We start from the raw sequence: 15824 nt of genomic DNA, 5'->3' as shown, positions 1-15824 counted from the left end.
AACACAGTCTACCTTTGTATCTTCTAATAGTGTTGTGCTAACTTTTAGGAGTTTGTTTTCATTTTTCTTTTTTATGTTACAATTGATTCGATCATCACATGATTTATACATGTTTAACCAAACCTAACATTTCATTCTCAAGTTTCAAGGACTTACCAAACATAAGAGTTCTCTTCTTGGTACGAGGGATGCACCCTCCTATCATTGGATCACCATATGTTCCTGGTTGACACGTGCAATTGTAACTGCCCTCTGTATTCGTACAAATCCCCTTGCAAATATTGGGACTGTCACACTCATTGATATCTAAAGAATAACAAAAACATAGGTTAGTTAATTATGCACACCAATACCATGAAAAATAGAGGGACCTAAAAAACAAAGTGATTTTACATGAAATCAATTAATTAAAACTTATTTGACAATGAAGTTACAATTTATGTTTTGCACTTGTAGCTATTTTTTTCCCCAAAGTTTACAGAAATTCGAAGTCTCTTCTAAACCTTTTTTAATGGTGGATGAGGTCCCTCAAACCTATATATGTTATAGCTTTTGAACCTAAGTATTAAAGTTTTTAGATAACAACATATATTTTGAGAATGGTCATATGTACTTACTTTCTTTCTAGTGGATTGATGTACGTAGTTGATGAGCTAGAAAATAAATATAATTCGTCTTCCTTTTGATATTTTTTGTTACCATATATTGTAGTAGTAATTGGTTTGCTTATGTTCCATTCTTTTTGGAATTCCATTTGTTAATTTGTTAATATTTGTCAGTGCATTTGGGACATATTTTTATGACAGAGATGCTAGTTTTGTAATTGCTTGGCCATTTAAGAACAACATTTTATTTATTATCACTTCTATATATCCTTGTTCAGAAACAATTAATACCCATGTTTATATATGAAGCTACTGGTTGATTATTCTATGTACGATTCTGTCTTATGATATTCTGGCTATTTCTTTCTTTCTTTTTTTTTGTTCGGTTATTTCTTTTTTGATAATTCAGGTATCCAGATTCTTATAGACCAAAACAATCCTTGAGGTGGACGATTTTCTCCTTGTTCACCTACTCGATAAATTCAAAAGCGCTCACAGCTTTACCTAACAGCCGACTTCCACAGTCGAAAATTTACTATAAACTTTGCCCCTATGAATCCACCAAACAGCTTACTACTGTACCATGTGTGCCCGGCCGGGGGCTGATTCTGATTATTTCTGATTTAGATGAAATGTTGTTTCTTGTTTCTTGGTTTATAGTTTTTTGAATATTATAAAGGAACACCCTTATTTATATAAAGTCAAGAATTATCTTTTAGAATGCACAAAAAAAAAAAACTTTTAGCTAGGGAGAGTTTTCAGGTAGATACCTTGGCATCCATTCACTATGTATGGATTTCCCCTATAACCTTTCTCACACCCGCACAGGTATCCCAATTGATCTCTTTTGCTGCCGTTTATGTACGGTTGTCCTTTACAACTGCCTATATTAAGAGCGCAATATGAGATGTATCCCAACTGTTGTCCTTTGCTGCCGTTTATGTTGCGGCATGTGACGTGCTCGCTGACGCATGCGAAGAGCGACTTGTTCAATCTAGCATTCTCGCAGGAATGAGAGGGGATCAACCAACTGTATACGTAACGTCCTTCAAAGTGAGTGAGGCCTTCTGAAGAATTTCTCACTTCCGTCAGATTCAGTTCTCCCCTTTCCACCCCTACCTCACTCACATTTTTGTCCTCATACTGGAGAACGGGAGGAGTCGTTCTTTGGTTGCAAGATAGTGCAAATGATGAGTCTCTGTAGCAATCCGATTCATTATCAAGTCCAAAAGGAAATGGTATATCGACACCTCCGCAGTTTCTTGTACAATTGCTGGCTGGATATATATTGGCAGGTGTAACGTCTGTGGGCATTAATCGATCGTAATAATCAATGCAATAATATAGGTGAATTAATTATGAAGGGAATATATGAAGTTGTTAAAAAATTAATTACCTTTGCAGCCATCAGTTAGGTAGGGATTGCCTTCATATCCACCTGAACAACGACAAAAATATCCGACGGTGCCATCCCCGCTGTAACCCGGAATGACATCGAGGCACTCACTGTTGCTGCTTATGCAAGCATACGTCCCCATGTCGTTCATTGCCTCTGCACATGAGTGATCGTCTATGTACCAAGACAGTCTAGGCCCCAAATAACTCGTTCTAATGTCAGGGTTGACTGCAGTGGCATTAGTCAATTGCAACTGAGTCTGCAGGTCGAGTCGAGTTAAACGAACTCCTAAGAAGACACGGTCTGGAAGTCCCTCGGGAATATAAACACTGCAGTAGTTACTCCGTGTTACGTAGTCCAAGCAAATGGTAGAGCAATAATCTATGATGGTGTTATTATTGGTGAGATCGACTAGACTGGCAGTAACATTGCAACCAGAAACAGACAGAACGTTGTATGTCTCCCAAAAGTTGAAGTTGTGGTAATTTTGCAGATCGATCAGTGGGGCGGTGATGGAACTCTGGTTGACGCCCATACTGATAACTGGCAATTGGAAGTACACGTACCCTGAAGGTAAATCTATACTAGTAACCTCGAGTTCACCCATGAAGAGCCGGGGTGGCACATATTGCTCGAAGCAGGTAAGATTGAAGCCGGGAAGATAGCAACCGTGGCCGATGCCGAAAGGGTATTGGATGCTGATATTGCCACAGCTTGTCGGACAGTTGGATGGGAGTGCAAAAGTTCGTTTTTTAATTGACGTCGTTTTGATCTGTTGTGCTCCGCACCAGGGAGATCCCCAAGTAGTACCGAGAGCAAGTAGTAGCAGTAACACTTTCCCCCACTCCATCCCTGGGCATAGCACGTTTCATTGATCACTCAACTGTTCAATACCTGTCTGATTGAGCTACATCATATAGAACGAAAATAGGAGACTCACCTTGGCTTGGTTGAGCTTTGAAGAGAAGTACGCACGACATCGGTCTATCGCAAGGCTGTTATTCGATGAAGAAGATGGTGAACTTAGAAGACGATGACGAGGTCTTCTTAATTAACAAAGTATAATGGACTTAGAAGGTGGTGACGGGGTCTTCTCAGCGAAGTCAGTCAACTTAAAAGCAGGTTTAGGTTCAGGTTCAGGTTCATGCTTTGCTGATAAAGGTGCGCCAAAAAGAAAGTAAGAAGGAAAGGAAAGTAAGAAGGAAAGGAGACAGAATGCAAATTAAAAGGAAGAAATGGCATGACTGTACGTCATCGAGATCCTCGATCCGTCAATTCTTGGTTGCATGAAAAAGCTGTCTTCGGGACAATGATGCAACGATAGGACATTCGAGTTGTAATCTAGGGACCCGCGATTCGACAGAAAAGCTACTCGTCACAATGACTCCTATCACAAATTTGTGACAAAATTTTGGACCGTTCGATTTTAAACTCTAGATTAAATCTAGATCGTAGGATGAATGGTTGATTTGCTTGAGGAAAACCCAGCAGCGGCGGAAAACCCAGTAGCAGCGGAAAACCCAGCACTTTTAGCAGCGGAAAACCCAGTAGCAGCGGCGGAAAACCCAGCACTGCTTGAGGAAAACCCAGCAGCGGCGGAAAACTCAGCAGCAGCGGAAAACCCAGCACTTTCAGCAGCGGAAAACCCAGCAGCAGCGGCGGAAAACCCAACACTTTTGCATATCGGCTTGAGGAAAACCCAGCAGCGGCGAAATACCTAGCAGCAGTGGAAAACCCAGCACTTTCAGCTACTTGTCACGCCGTCACTGAGAGAAGTAGCCGAAATTTCCAGCAGCGAAAAACCCAGCAGCAGCGTAGCACGCCGTCACTGAGAGAAGTAGCCGAAATTTTTCCATATTCTTTTCTACAACGTAGCACAGGTTTCCCGTCGCCAGATTTTTCCATATTCTTGTTGAGAAGTTAGTTTCAGATCGCATTTTTGGTTTAAATCGGGGACGATTTTCACTTGATGAAGCTTGCTATTTTTCCTGCTATTTTCCTAGTCTTTTCTTTCCTGACGTTTAGTTCATTTTGCGCCTAATTTTGATATTATTCTTGCATAAGGTTATGTTAGTGAAACTGTATGCTGTAGATTATGTTATTGAATCTGTATGCTGTAGATTAGTTCGTTTTGTCAAAGTGTGCAGTTTTCAAAAGCAGGCCATTCTACAAAATTACAACTTCAAAGTTCAATGGATGCTCTTTCAGGTGGCTGGATTAAGTCTCTTGCAATTTCATGGAAGACGCGAGTGATTCTGTTGAACAGATTTCGGTGGAAAAGCCGTTTGAGATAGATGAAGAAATTGAAAAAGAGAAGATAGAGGAGCCCAAAATTGGAATGCTATTTGATTCCTATGACGAAGCTTACTTGTATTATAGCCGATATGCAAAACAAGAAGGGTTTGCTATTGTGAAAAAATCATTCACAAATGGAGCAGATGGGAAGTTAAAGTATGCATGTCTGTCATGTAATCGCGGTGGAAAGGCAAAAGTGACAAGTAACCCGGTGAAACCACGTCCCCAAATAAGGATTGGTTGTCCAGCACGTGTTAATGTTGGCTTAGGACATGATGGGAAGTGGAGATTGAACCAGACTATCTTGACTCACAATCATGGTCAGAGTCCATCAAAGGTCAAGTACTTAAAGTGCAATCGGATCATTGATGAGCATACAAAAAAAAGACTTCAGTTGAATGATGCAGCCGGGATAAATCTGAATAAGAGTTACGATGCCCTGCAAATCGAGGCAGGGGGACCTAGTAGCCTATCTTTTTCTCAAAAAGATTGTCGCAATTATTTGGATAGACATCGACGCTCATTGCTCGTTGAAGGAGATGCTGAGGCGATGTACAAGTATTTCATAAAGATGGGAAAAGATAATTCTGATTTCTTTCATGCAATGGATATGGATGATGAAGGTCGACTAAGAAATGTATTTTGGGCAGATGCGAGGAGTCGGGCAGCAGCGAAAGAGTTTGGTGATGTTGTTACATTTGACACAACATATTTGGTTAACAGATATGACATGCCATTTGCTCCATTTGTAGGTGTTAATCATCATGGGCAGTCTATCTTGTTAGGTTGTGGATTAATTTCTCATGAAGATACAGAGTCATTTTTGTGGTTATTTGAGACATGGAAGACATGTATGTGGGATTGTCCTCCGAATGCAATCATTACGGATCAATGCATGGCCATGAAAAGTGCTATCGAAAAGGTGTTTCCATTGGCACGACATCGGTGGTGCATTTGGCATATCATGAAGAAAATACCTGAAAAATTGAGCAGATACAAGGCTAGAGAAAAAATTTGTGGTTGTATGCGCAGAATAGTGTATAATTCACTGACAGCCAATGAGTTTGAGAATGCTTGGCATGCATTCATCCAGGAATATAGCCTTCAAAGTAATACATGGTTAGATGGGTTGTATGCAGAACGGAGAAGATGGGTGCCAGCTTATCTAAAAGACATATTTTGGGCAGGGATGTCTTCTACGCAAAGAAGTGAAAGTATGAATGCATATTTCGATGGTTACATTCATTCAAAGACGACATTGAAGCAGTTTGTAGGACAGTATGAAAATGCATTGGCAAAGAAGGTTGAAGTTGAACATCAAGAGGATGTGAAGAGTTGGCACAGTTTCATCCCGTTGATACAAGAAGCGGATGAGTTGGAAAAGCAATTTCAAAGTGTTTACACAAATAACAAGGTGAGGGAGTTTCAAAAAGAATTTGTTGGTAAACTGAATTGTTTGTGCTCAAAGATCATGGAAGAGTTTGAGGTAAAGGAGTTGATTATGTTTGGCGAAGGTGAAGAAAAAGTGAAGAAGGAAGTGGCTTACAATGTTCGTTTTCATGCTGAAACGAACGAAACCTATTGCACTTGTCAACTGTTTGAGTTCAAAGGAATGGTCTGCAGGCATCAATTGTTGGTATGGTATCATATGAGGATTCAGAAAGTGCCTGACAAATATGTGTTGCGGAGATGGTGCAAAAATATCAAAAGAGCTTACTCTAAAATTCCGATTAGTTATGATAAGTCATCGAGGGGAATTGAAGCACAACGTCGTGAAAACATGTGCAACCTCTTCAAGGAGGTTGCTGATTTGGCAGAGGAATCAGTAGAGAAGTATAATTTGGTGATGATACGGGGACGTCAACTAAGACAAGAGTTGTTGATAGATTCGCTTGGGCCTGACATATTAGGCTCAAAAACACCTGATGGTTCATTTTCACTTGAAGCGGACCTTACAAGTACCCAAGGGAGTGCCAACATACTTGATCCGAAAGTTGTGAAGCGAAAAGGAAGGCCACGTTGTAATAGGATACAGGGTTCGGTTGAAAAAATCATTAGGAAGAATAAGGAAAAGAAACAAATGGCAGTGCTCAATAAAAAAACCAAGGTACAAGTTCTCATTTCTTCTACTATTATGGTTCGTTTGAACATCTCTTCTACTATTATAAGAAAAAATGTTGCATCTCTTCATTGTCTTTCAGTTGCATTTATTTAAAGTCCTTTTCCTATGCTAATTACAAGTGGTTCAGGAATCTCAAGACAATATATTTAATTCTCAAACTCAATCAAGTTATGTGGGACTATCAATGTGTTCAAATATCATGCCCCATAGTGATGCATTGAATGAAGATTATGACGTCAATACTCAGGTAATTGCATTTCTATCGAAGCTTCGAATTGAGCATCGTTCAAAATGTTTAGTGATGCACCGAGTCTAAACTTTTATGCGAATTGCTATGCATGATTGAATTTCAAACAGAGTGCTGGTGGTTTTAGCAATGGACAGAGTGCTGATGGTTTTTCAACCTTTGGTGGGACTTGTGGACATGCTTCTGAACTGTTCACACAGATGAGGAAGTAATTGATGCTTCACATTTGCAGTTCTATTTCACATTAACCTTTAAACTCAAAGTCAAGATGTTAAATAAATCTTAATATATTTCTCCTTCACTGGTATCAGAACTCTATTTGAGAAATCCCAGAGAGTCTATGTTTAAATGCTGTGTGATTTCTGTGTATTTATCAGAGATTACAGCTTGATAGATATTTTGGTGTTGATCAAATATTCAGTGTCTCCTTTTTTTTTTCCCCTTAACACTGAAGGCATGACACTATCAGGATATCATTTCAGATGTATATCTATGGACACTTCCTAGATAGTATCACAAGGTAAAGATTTCTGAGGATATCATTTCAGATGTCTATCTTCTTGGATTACTCGTCGGAGCGGACGATCTTAGTGATCTGCTTCAGGCTGGAGGGGAGATCGGCGGAATCGGAACGAAGGAAGAGGGTGAGATCGGACGAGACGAGGGAGACAACCTCTGCAGTGGAGGCTGCTGCGTCTGCAGCGGCGGAGAGGGCGGCGAGCACGCGAGAGAGCTTCCTGCGGCGCCGCGCGACGGAGGGGAGATGGTAGATCCTGTAGGCTCCGTAGGCGGAGAGGGATGAGGCGAGGGCGAGGAGGAGCCACCGCCGGTGGTGGAGGCAGATGCCCATCGGAGGAAGTTGGAAGGTTGTCGACGGAGACTACCAATTCTATTGGCTTCGATTTGACGGAGCATCGCGACCACGAGATTTTATTTCAGTCTAAACTCAAACATATTTTGCAAATAGAAATATTTCAGGGGGCTTAAATGAAATTATACCTATAGACGGTTTGGATTTGCAAGCTACTCATTCAATATGGACGGTTTGGATTTAATCTTTTATTGTAAAAATGAACGGTCCAGATTCCCGTCACAAATTTGTGACGGGAATATGTTGTGACAAGTAGCACCACTCTTTTTCCTTTGGCATTATTCAAGATAGAAAAACAGTAGAAACAAATTCTCGCTTCTTGTCTTCATCTTTGTTTTTGCTGTTAATCGAACGTAGGAAGGCGCACAGGCCGTGTAATCCTCGAAACCTTGCCCATGATCGCAAAAAATTCGAATCTTGCTTCCCTTTTACGGCCTGTAACTCAAGATAAAAGATCGAGAAAGGAGAAAGAATAACAACTTTTTCTTTGATGCGCGCGCAGATGGTGGTTCCCCTCCACACTTGGGTTCTAATCTCCAACTTCAAGCTGGCCTACAACATGCTCCGCCGCCCGGACGGCACCTTCGACCGCCACCTCGCTGAATTCCTCGACCGCAAGGTCCCCGCCAACGCCTCCCCAGTCAACGGCGTCGTCTCCTTCGACCTCCTCATCGACCGCGCCAACAACCTCCTCTCCCGCATCTACCGGCCTGCCCCTGCTAACCACCCTTCGCCTGCAGCTACTCCCCTCGCTGATCTCCATCGCTCTCCCTCGCCGGACCCATTCCCAGTGATCATCTTCTACCACGGAGGCAGCTTCGCCCACTCTTCTTCCAACACTGCCATCTACGACTCTCTCTGCCGCCGCTTCGTTTCCCTCTGCGGCGCTGTTGTTATATCGGTTGATTACCGTCGGTCGCCAGAGCACCGCTACCCCTGTGCTTACGAGGATGGATGGGCAGCCCTCGAGTGGGCTTCCACTCAACCATGGCTCCACAGCGGCAAGGATTCTAAGCTTCGGGTCTTCCTCTGCGGTGACAGCTCCGGAGGCAACATTGCTCACCATGTCGCTGTGAAAGCCGCAGAGTCGGGGGTCGAAGTCTCCGGGAACATCCTCCTCAACCCCATGTTCGGCGGCAATCGGCGAACTGAGTCGGAGGTGAGACTGGACGGGAAATACTTTGTCACCATTCAGGACAGGGACTGGTACTGGAAGGCATATCTCCCAGAGGGAGCTGACAAGGACCACCCAGCTTGCAACCCTTTCGGCCCAAACGGTGCGAGGCTCGAAGAGCTTCCCTTCCCAAAGAGCCTCGTCATAGTCGCAGGATTGGACCTTGTTCAGGACTGGCAGCTGGCCTACGCCGAGGGCTTGAAGAAAGCTCACAAGGACGTGAAGCTTGTCTACCGCGAACAGGCCACGATTGGATTCTACTTGTTGCCAAACACTGACCATTTCTATGAAGTAATGGAGGAGATCAAGAACTTCGTCACATCTAACCTATAGTCCTTATGCTGCATATCACACCTTACCTCGCATACATTTAAAGCTCTAAATTGCACAGAAGCTGGACTTGGCATCGCAGTGGCTTATGCAGCTGCTTTGGTCGCTATATTTTTGCTGCTTTCTTGTTTGGTTCTGTTGTTGCCTGGCGTCGAAGCATTCACATTTCATGCAACTTCCTCATTTCTGTTCTATTGAACATTGAATCATAGGTAACTTGGTCGAAGGAGGAAGTGCCTTTTTAGTTCATGGTACTAACTTTATATGTGGCTTGGTTAGATGGGCTTGCGTTGCCAAACACTGCCTAATCTTGTAATAGATGCAATAATTAATATGAAAAATAATCCATCTTATTATGACTGCTAAGAGCTGTTCACCAACTCTCATACTTATCGTTCTTTAGAAAAGTAAAATCTGGAACGCAATTTTCTGCCAATATGCAGAAAATGGAAACTCAACAAATAACTTTCCATCCAAATAGTTAAGCAGTGTTCTATCAGACTCACGAAACAAACACTGGTTGCTTTGATGGTCAAGTTGTCTGGTCATAGAATATACATGAAGAAGCAAGCTGTGGCCATTTTTGTCGCTTACTGGATTGCATATATACTTAATTGCTTGGAAGTGTTCGGTCAAAGTAATTAGTTTCCTGTAATCTAAAAAAATGGCAGAGAATCTAACCCAGGTTAGAATGCAAGAGGAAGGAAAGACACAGGAAGAGTTTACCGATCTAACTATCTAACAGTTTGTCCTATGCAGTGGCCATTAATTATTGGTGTCGTTTGTTTCCACTCTTTGCAAGTGGAGGGTTTTGTATTTTTCTGAGTGCACTTGTTGGCAGCTTCCCTGGCGCAGTTGTTCTCATGTGGGAGGAGTGTTTTGGGAGTGGGCGATGCGATGCCTTAAGAACACATGGTCTCTGTAATTTATCTTGCTGCTCCTGCTCCCTCCCATTATTGACAACGTAGGAAGGAAGGAAGGACGCTCGTTTCACTTTCTACTAAATGCCTTTCTTTAATGGGGCCTCTGTTGCTTGACTTCTGAGGCTTCTTCTTGACAAATGGTTCTTGGTTTTTCTTTCTCCTCGAGGCTAAATCAATGCTGACTCACATATTCCATCCACAGTACTTGTGATATGCAATCCACATAGGTCATACAATTAGGTGTAGGCCACTTCGTGTCCTTTTTACTGGACTACTCTTGTCTGTTTCCAGAGCCAGGAAGTGTCTTTATTGTTACAGGGAAGGTAAAGATCAAGAAAAAGAAGGAGGGAAAGGTTCATTGTCTTTTTTGATACTGGTTAAGTCTTCATGCCAAAGGGGTTGTTTGATATGATCATTATGTAGTAGATAGTAGATACCATCAGTAGAGGTACTGTGAAAGAAACACCACTAACAAGATGCAGAAATCCAGTGTCACTGTGTCAGGATAAAGGATAGAGGTGACAGCATGTAATGTAAAAATATAGTGATCAGTGTTTGTCAGAAGAGAGTTGGACCATGCTAAGGGAATTTCAGTTTTGCCTATTTGGACATGAGAACTGTCCAAATAGTGTCAATCAACTAAGATAGGCTCAAATAATAAAGGTTTTCAGTGGAATGGATACAAGGTTGATAACAAAATATTTCCCAGTCAACTTGAATAATGAATAGTTAATTGGAAGTGTTTTCAATTAATTGAAGATGTTGCCATTTGCTCCCACATTCATATTTTGAGTGTCCATTAGACTTAACCAGTTGGCCATTGACTAGAGCTAACTATATATTTCAACTTTTCAATGTGATATATGAACTATGGAGGTGCCTTGGGCACTTAAGACTGTCACCATTCTACATACTCGATTGTTGTGCTCCGTAGCTGAAGTGTCCAAAGCATATTCAAAAGCTTGGACAAGAATTTGAAGGCTTCAACTCTCTCAGGATCTTATTAATAAGTTTCCTTTGTTGGTTTTTCTTCATTCCATCTCTTTTGGAGAGAGAGCGAGAGAGTTATTTTGTTGAATGAAATTCCTTATTTGGGTCAAGCTTGTGAGCTCGTAGAAATCCAGTTGATTTGTGGCAAAGTTTTATCCTCGAAGGTTTTATTCTCAGTTGTAGAGTAGAAATAGAGCCTTCAAATCGTGTTAAATCTTATCATGCTAGCAGTTTTTTTGGGGGCAAAAGTCACAACGGCATCCTTATCGAATCGTCGACAATGCACCATATGTTGATTTTTTTATCAAAAGAGCATCTCACCTCTTATAAAATAATATAACTGTTCTTTAGCACTGTTCATCTCCTTTCTAAATCCTGAACTGATCGGGCGCATTGTATCAGTTACGGTTTCATAGTTGTTACAAATGAACTGCTACAATATGAAAAAAAATTTAGGCAAGAGTCAAAAGGGCGCTCATTTTAACTAAAATTATTCGGAGCCTCCGTAAAGACTTTAAACGATATTTTTTTACTCTGAAACCTGATCATTATAGGTTTTATCTTATGATTAGTTGTAGATTTCTGAACGAACTTCAATTTGATATATTGTGTGTCTTGTGATTTAACCCAAGTCAAAAGTTATGACCTCTTAAAGTTTAGAATTTAACATTCACATTATAGCAGTTACAAATTAAAACCATAACTGTTATAACTATGTAACAGCTATGAAACTATAGTTACTATAACTACATGGCAATTCAATTATAGTATCTATGAAACCATAGCTGCTACAATGTGAATGTTGAACCTAAACTTTCAGAGACCATAACTTTTGCTTTGGATTGAACCACAAGATGCATAATATATCAAATTGAAGCTCGTTCTGAGATCTACAATTGATTATTAGGTAAAACTTATAACAACTAGGCTTCAAGCTCAAAGAATATCATTTAAAGTCTTTTCAGAGACTCTGAACAATTTTAATTTTAATTTTTTTCCTCCATGTTGTAGCAATTACTACTTCATAACTGCTACAATGTGCCCAACCAGTTCAGGATTTTAGACAGAAGATGAATAGTACTGAATGATATTTATGTCATTTTATAAGGGATAAGATGTCAGTTTGATAAAAAAATCAATAAGGGACGCATTGTTCACGATTCAGGAAAAAAATGACTCTCTTTTGACATTTGTCATTTCTTTTGTATGCTTATCTTATGCTTGCGCATGCATTTACATATCACTTAGACTAACATGATCTTAACTTAAAACACACACATATATCAAAGTAACAATTCATTTAAGTGCCTTTAACAAGAAATTTTTGTTGTTCTTTATTCCCCTACTCTGGCCATTCAATCCTACAATAACTACCTCAATTTCTATCAAGACGAAGGGGATGCTACTGTTGTGTGCCCAAAATTCCTCTACAAAATTCAGTAAACTTATTGGTGACTTCTGCTTGATCAGATATTAGGATGTTATCCATCTCAAGTCAAACCAATTAATCTTCAAACAAGTTGTTATCTTATGGAGATAAAAGGTGTTCGCATTTCCTTCCATTAACCATATCAGTACCTTCATTCATTAGTAAAGTATCAAGCTTATCTTTCAAGTTATTAACTTAAGTGACCTCTATTGTATCGAACTCCCGGCATTGTGCCAATTCATGTCATTTTTCAATTCTTTGTCGTGCTAATCCATGATCGACCTACCATTTTTTCCAGTTTAGTTTCCAAGTTCTTAGTTTCCCCACACAGACTGTAGTTGCATTTTGATCTTGTGCTGGTTGGCACCAACAAGCCTTAACCAAGTCCAAAATCCACTTTCATGTTCAAGTTGAAAAAAAAATCTATTTTAAACGACGAAGCTTATGATCGAGTAAACAGGTAAACAGATTTGATGCAGATTCTTGCTGTTGGGAATAAATCTTGATGGATTGCCAACGCAATTCTTGTGGTATCTTCTGTGGATTGTGCCTTGAAGTTGTCTGTATATATGACCAATTCGTCATGTTGATTAAGCAAAGGAGGAGGAACTTCCCCTCCTTCGATGGTGTATGTTCTAACGTTTCTGGCTAAATAGCTATAGTTGTTTTGTCAGAGAATTTGTTTAGGAACTTCCCCTTTTTGAGTTTCAATGAAGTGTTATTCCTTGTGCGATCATGATTGTCAACCGAAGTAGTCTTAGTTACCATGATCCTCTCTTCCAAAATGGGAGAATTTCTTACTTCTTTTTTTCCTTCAGGTTTGGTTGTTATTTTGAGTTCAGCAAAATACATTGTTGTCAGGAGTTGGTGTCCCAACCTCTGTCACCTATTTGGACTTCAAGATTAGAATAATAATTATTATTATTAGAATTCAAAATTTAAAGATTAACTTTTAAAAATATAATTTGATAACCAACTAAGCAACAGCATACTACAAAATAAAATAACAAAAATAAGAAGATATTTTTTTTCTAAATCATTAAAGAGCGTGTATTTTAATTTATTATTACAATGAATGATAAGTATGAATAGGGTTACATCCAAATGGTAGCTCCGGTTGGCCAGATATAAAACTATAGCTGTTATAATTAATATAAATATTATATATTATAGTAACTATGAAATTGTAGCGATTATAATTATTATAATGGCTACAAAATCATAATTGTTAAAATTTGAATACTTTTGAACAGATTATATGAATTGTAGCATTATAATTATTATAACAATTATAAAATTATAATTATTATAATATAACTATTTATTAATAAATTATGTATTAGTAGTTATTATTTCCTAACTAACTTAACCGCAGGACATCTATCATAGTTATTTAATCCCTAACCCAACAATGGACACAGATTCTGTGGAACCTTCCTTCATCAGATATAAAAGCTTCAGTCTGTATTGTAGAGGATAAATAACCATAATAACGATGATGACGACGGTAATGATTAACGAAGGGACTAACAAGGAGGAGAGGGAGGGCATCGAGCCTCATCATCCATTGCACTGCACCTTCTTCCCCAAGCCACAATCAATTACTCCTCCACACGACAAAGCAAGCAACGAGCCAACGACCCTTCTCGCCCAAGTCTTCTCTTCCATCGCCTGCACAACAGTCGCGCCATTAAATTACCTCACGTCCTTCCCCATTAGAAACCAACTCGCACGCGCGCTCTATTGAACCCACCCCTTCCTTCCCTCGCACGTTCGTACCGCGAACGGCCATGGAGTCGCGGTGCCGCTTCTTGCTCTTGAGGAGTCTAATTTTGGTCCTGCTGTGCGTGGCAGCGGCGGCGGCGATACTTGATCCGGCGGACTTCTTGGAGCTGCAGGCGGTGCGCAAGCAGCTGGAGGACATGCCCGGCTCGCACTTCTTCTCCGCGTGGGACTTCACCGCCGACCCCTGTGAGTTCCCGGGCGTGTTCTGCGCTAGCGGCCGCGTGGTGGCGCTCGCCCTCGGAGATCCCCGCGCCGGCTCGCCTGGTCTGCGAGGCAGGTTGGACCCTGCACTTGGCCGTTTGTCGGCTTTGTCCGAGCTCTCCCTGGTCCCTGGTCGTGTCGCTGGCCCCGTTCCCGACGGCCTCTCGCGCTGCCGCGACCTCCGCTTCCTCGCCCTCAGCGGCAACGTCCTCTCCGGCCGTATCCCCGCCGGCCTTGCCTCGCTGCCCAGGCTCCGCACCCTCGATCTCAGCTACAACCAACTCTCCGGCCCTCTTCCCCCAGCCCTGGCCGACGCTCCCGTTCTCTCCAACATTGTCCTCTGCCACAACCAGCTATCCGGCCCCCTCCCCCGCTTCCGCGACTCCGCTCCCCTCCTCCGCCTCGACCTCAAGCACAACAACCTCTCAGGCTCGCTCCCCCCGCTGCCGCCCTCCCTCCACTACCTCGCGCTCGGTTCCAACTTCCTCACCGGCCGCGTCGACGTCTTGCTCCCCCGCCTGAACCGCCTCAACTTCCTCGACCTCAGCTCCAATCTGTTCTCCGGCCCCATCCCGGCTTCCGTGTTCGGCTTCCCGCTCGAGACGCTCCAGCTGCAGCGCAACGCCTTCACCGGTCCGGTGACGCCCAGGGGGGACGTGTCCATCGCGGTGGTGGACCTGAGCTACAACCGGTTCTCGGGGTCTGTGGCGCCGCAGCTGTCATCCGCCCGCCGCCTCTACCTCAACGACAACCGGTTAACCGGAGTGGTGCCCGCCCGCTTGATTCAAGGCCTCAGCGGTGGGCTGCAGCTGCTATACCTCCAGCACAACTTCCTCACCGGTATCGAGCTCGAACCCGCAGCGGCTGCCATCCCCGTCGGCGCTGCGCTCTGCTTGCAGTACAACTGCATGGTGCCGCCCTTCCAGACCCCTTGCCCGCGCAAAGCCGGTGCTCAGAGGATGCGCCCGGCCGACCAATGCCCCCAGTGGAGAAGCTGACCGGCCAGTGTAAGGTTACGATCAACGGAGAACAAGCAGCCTAAGAAATCAGCATGGATGAGGTACAAAGGAAAGGCTTTTCTTTTTCAGTGAGTAGATTCTTTAATTAGTTCCAGTTTTGGGGAGGAAGAAGGATTAGAAGCTAAAATTCGTCCAAAAATCTATATGTTTAATGTATCAATAACAGGAAGCAATTGCTGAGATCAATTCTCCTACTTAAAATGTGGTTCTTCAGTGTAAGTTAAAATGTGGTTGTTCTTCAGTGTAGATGGGAAAAAAAATCTCAGTTGAAATAGCCAGAAGAAGTCTGAACAAAACTGATTGATGATGATCGAGGTGAAAGCAACCGAGGTGAAGTGCATTGTGTCATGTATAGTCAATTAATCAATTTCCTGTAATTTATCAGTGTGATAGATGTATTCGATTTTTCTATAGTACATGATGAATAATTTGTGAGG

At 42.0% G+C, this 15824-nt stretch overlaps 2 protein-coding genes and 1 pseudogene across 2 annotated transcripts; all 3 read left to right on the top strand.

The window, feature by feature from the left end:
* The first annotated feature begins 4237 nt into the window (after window positions 1-4237).
* LOC141837101 (protein FAR1-RELATED SEQUENCE 5-like) lies at window positions 4238-6926 on the top strand. The gene is made up of 3 exons (XM_074724565.1): window positions 4238-6403; window positions 6546-6665; window positions 6776-6926. The coding sequence occupies exons 1-3, from the start codon at window positions 4238-4240 to the stop codon at window positions 6875-6877; spliced, it is 2388 nt and encodes a 795-aa protein (XP_074580666.1). The 3' UTR covers window positions 6878-6926.
* Window positions 6927-8011: 1085 nt separating this feature from the next.
* LOC141839077 (gibberellin receptor GID1C-like) lies at window positions 8012-9266 on the top strand. Its single transcript, XM_074726735.1, has one exon. It carries the CDS (start codon window positions 8027-8029, stop codon window positions 9041-9043), a length of 1017 nt encoding a protein of 338 aa, XP_074582836.1. The 5' UTR covers window positions 8012-8026; the 3' UTR covers window positions 9044-9266.
* A 4614-nt stretch (window positions 9267-13880) lies between these two features.
* LOC141837100 (uncharacterized) lies at window positions 13881-15549 on the top strand (annotated as a pseudogene).
* Window positions 15550-15824: the final 275 nt, after the last annotated feature.

This window comes from Curcuma longa, chromosome 11 (genome assembly GCF_044706935.1).
Source record: "Curcuma longa cultivar G26 ecotype Majalengka, Jawa Barat chromosome 11, ITB_CL_G26_1.1, whole genome shotgun sequence".
Classification (NCBI taxonomy): Eukaryota; Viridiplantae; Streptophyta; class Magnoliopsida; order Zingiberales; family Zingiberaceae; genus Curcuma; species Curcuma longa.
Note: the sequence above shows the minus strand (reverse complement) of the source record. Positions and strands in the feature narration are given on the sequence as shown.

What these genes read in the sequence shown, in the direction of transcription:
- LOC141837101 (XM_074724565.1), top strand. Translation starts at nt 4,238, where the DNA reads ATGGAAGACGCGAGTGATTCTGTTGAACAGATTTCGGTGGAAAAGCCG. An exon ending in TGCTCAATAAAAAAACCAAG is followed by an intron (nt 6,404 to 6,545) that starts GTACAAGTTCTC and finishes CAAGTGGTTCAG; the next exon opens with GAATCTCAAGACAATATATT. An exon ending in ATTATGACGTCAATACTCAG is followed by an intron (nt 6,666 to 6,775) that starts GTAATTGCATTT and finishes AATTTCAAACAG; the next exon opens with AGTGCTGGTGGTTTTAGCAA.
- LOC141839077 (XM_074726735.1), top strand. Translation starts at nt 8,027, where the DNA reads ATGCGCGCGCAGATGGTGGTTCCCCTCCACACTTGGGTTCTAATCTCC.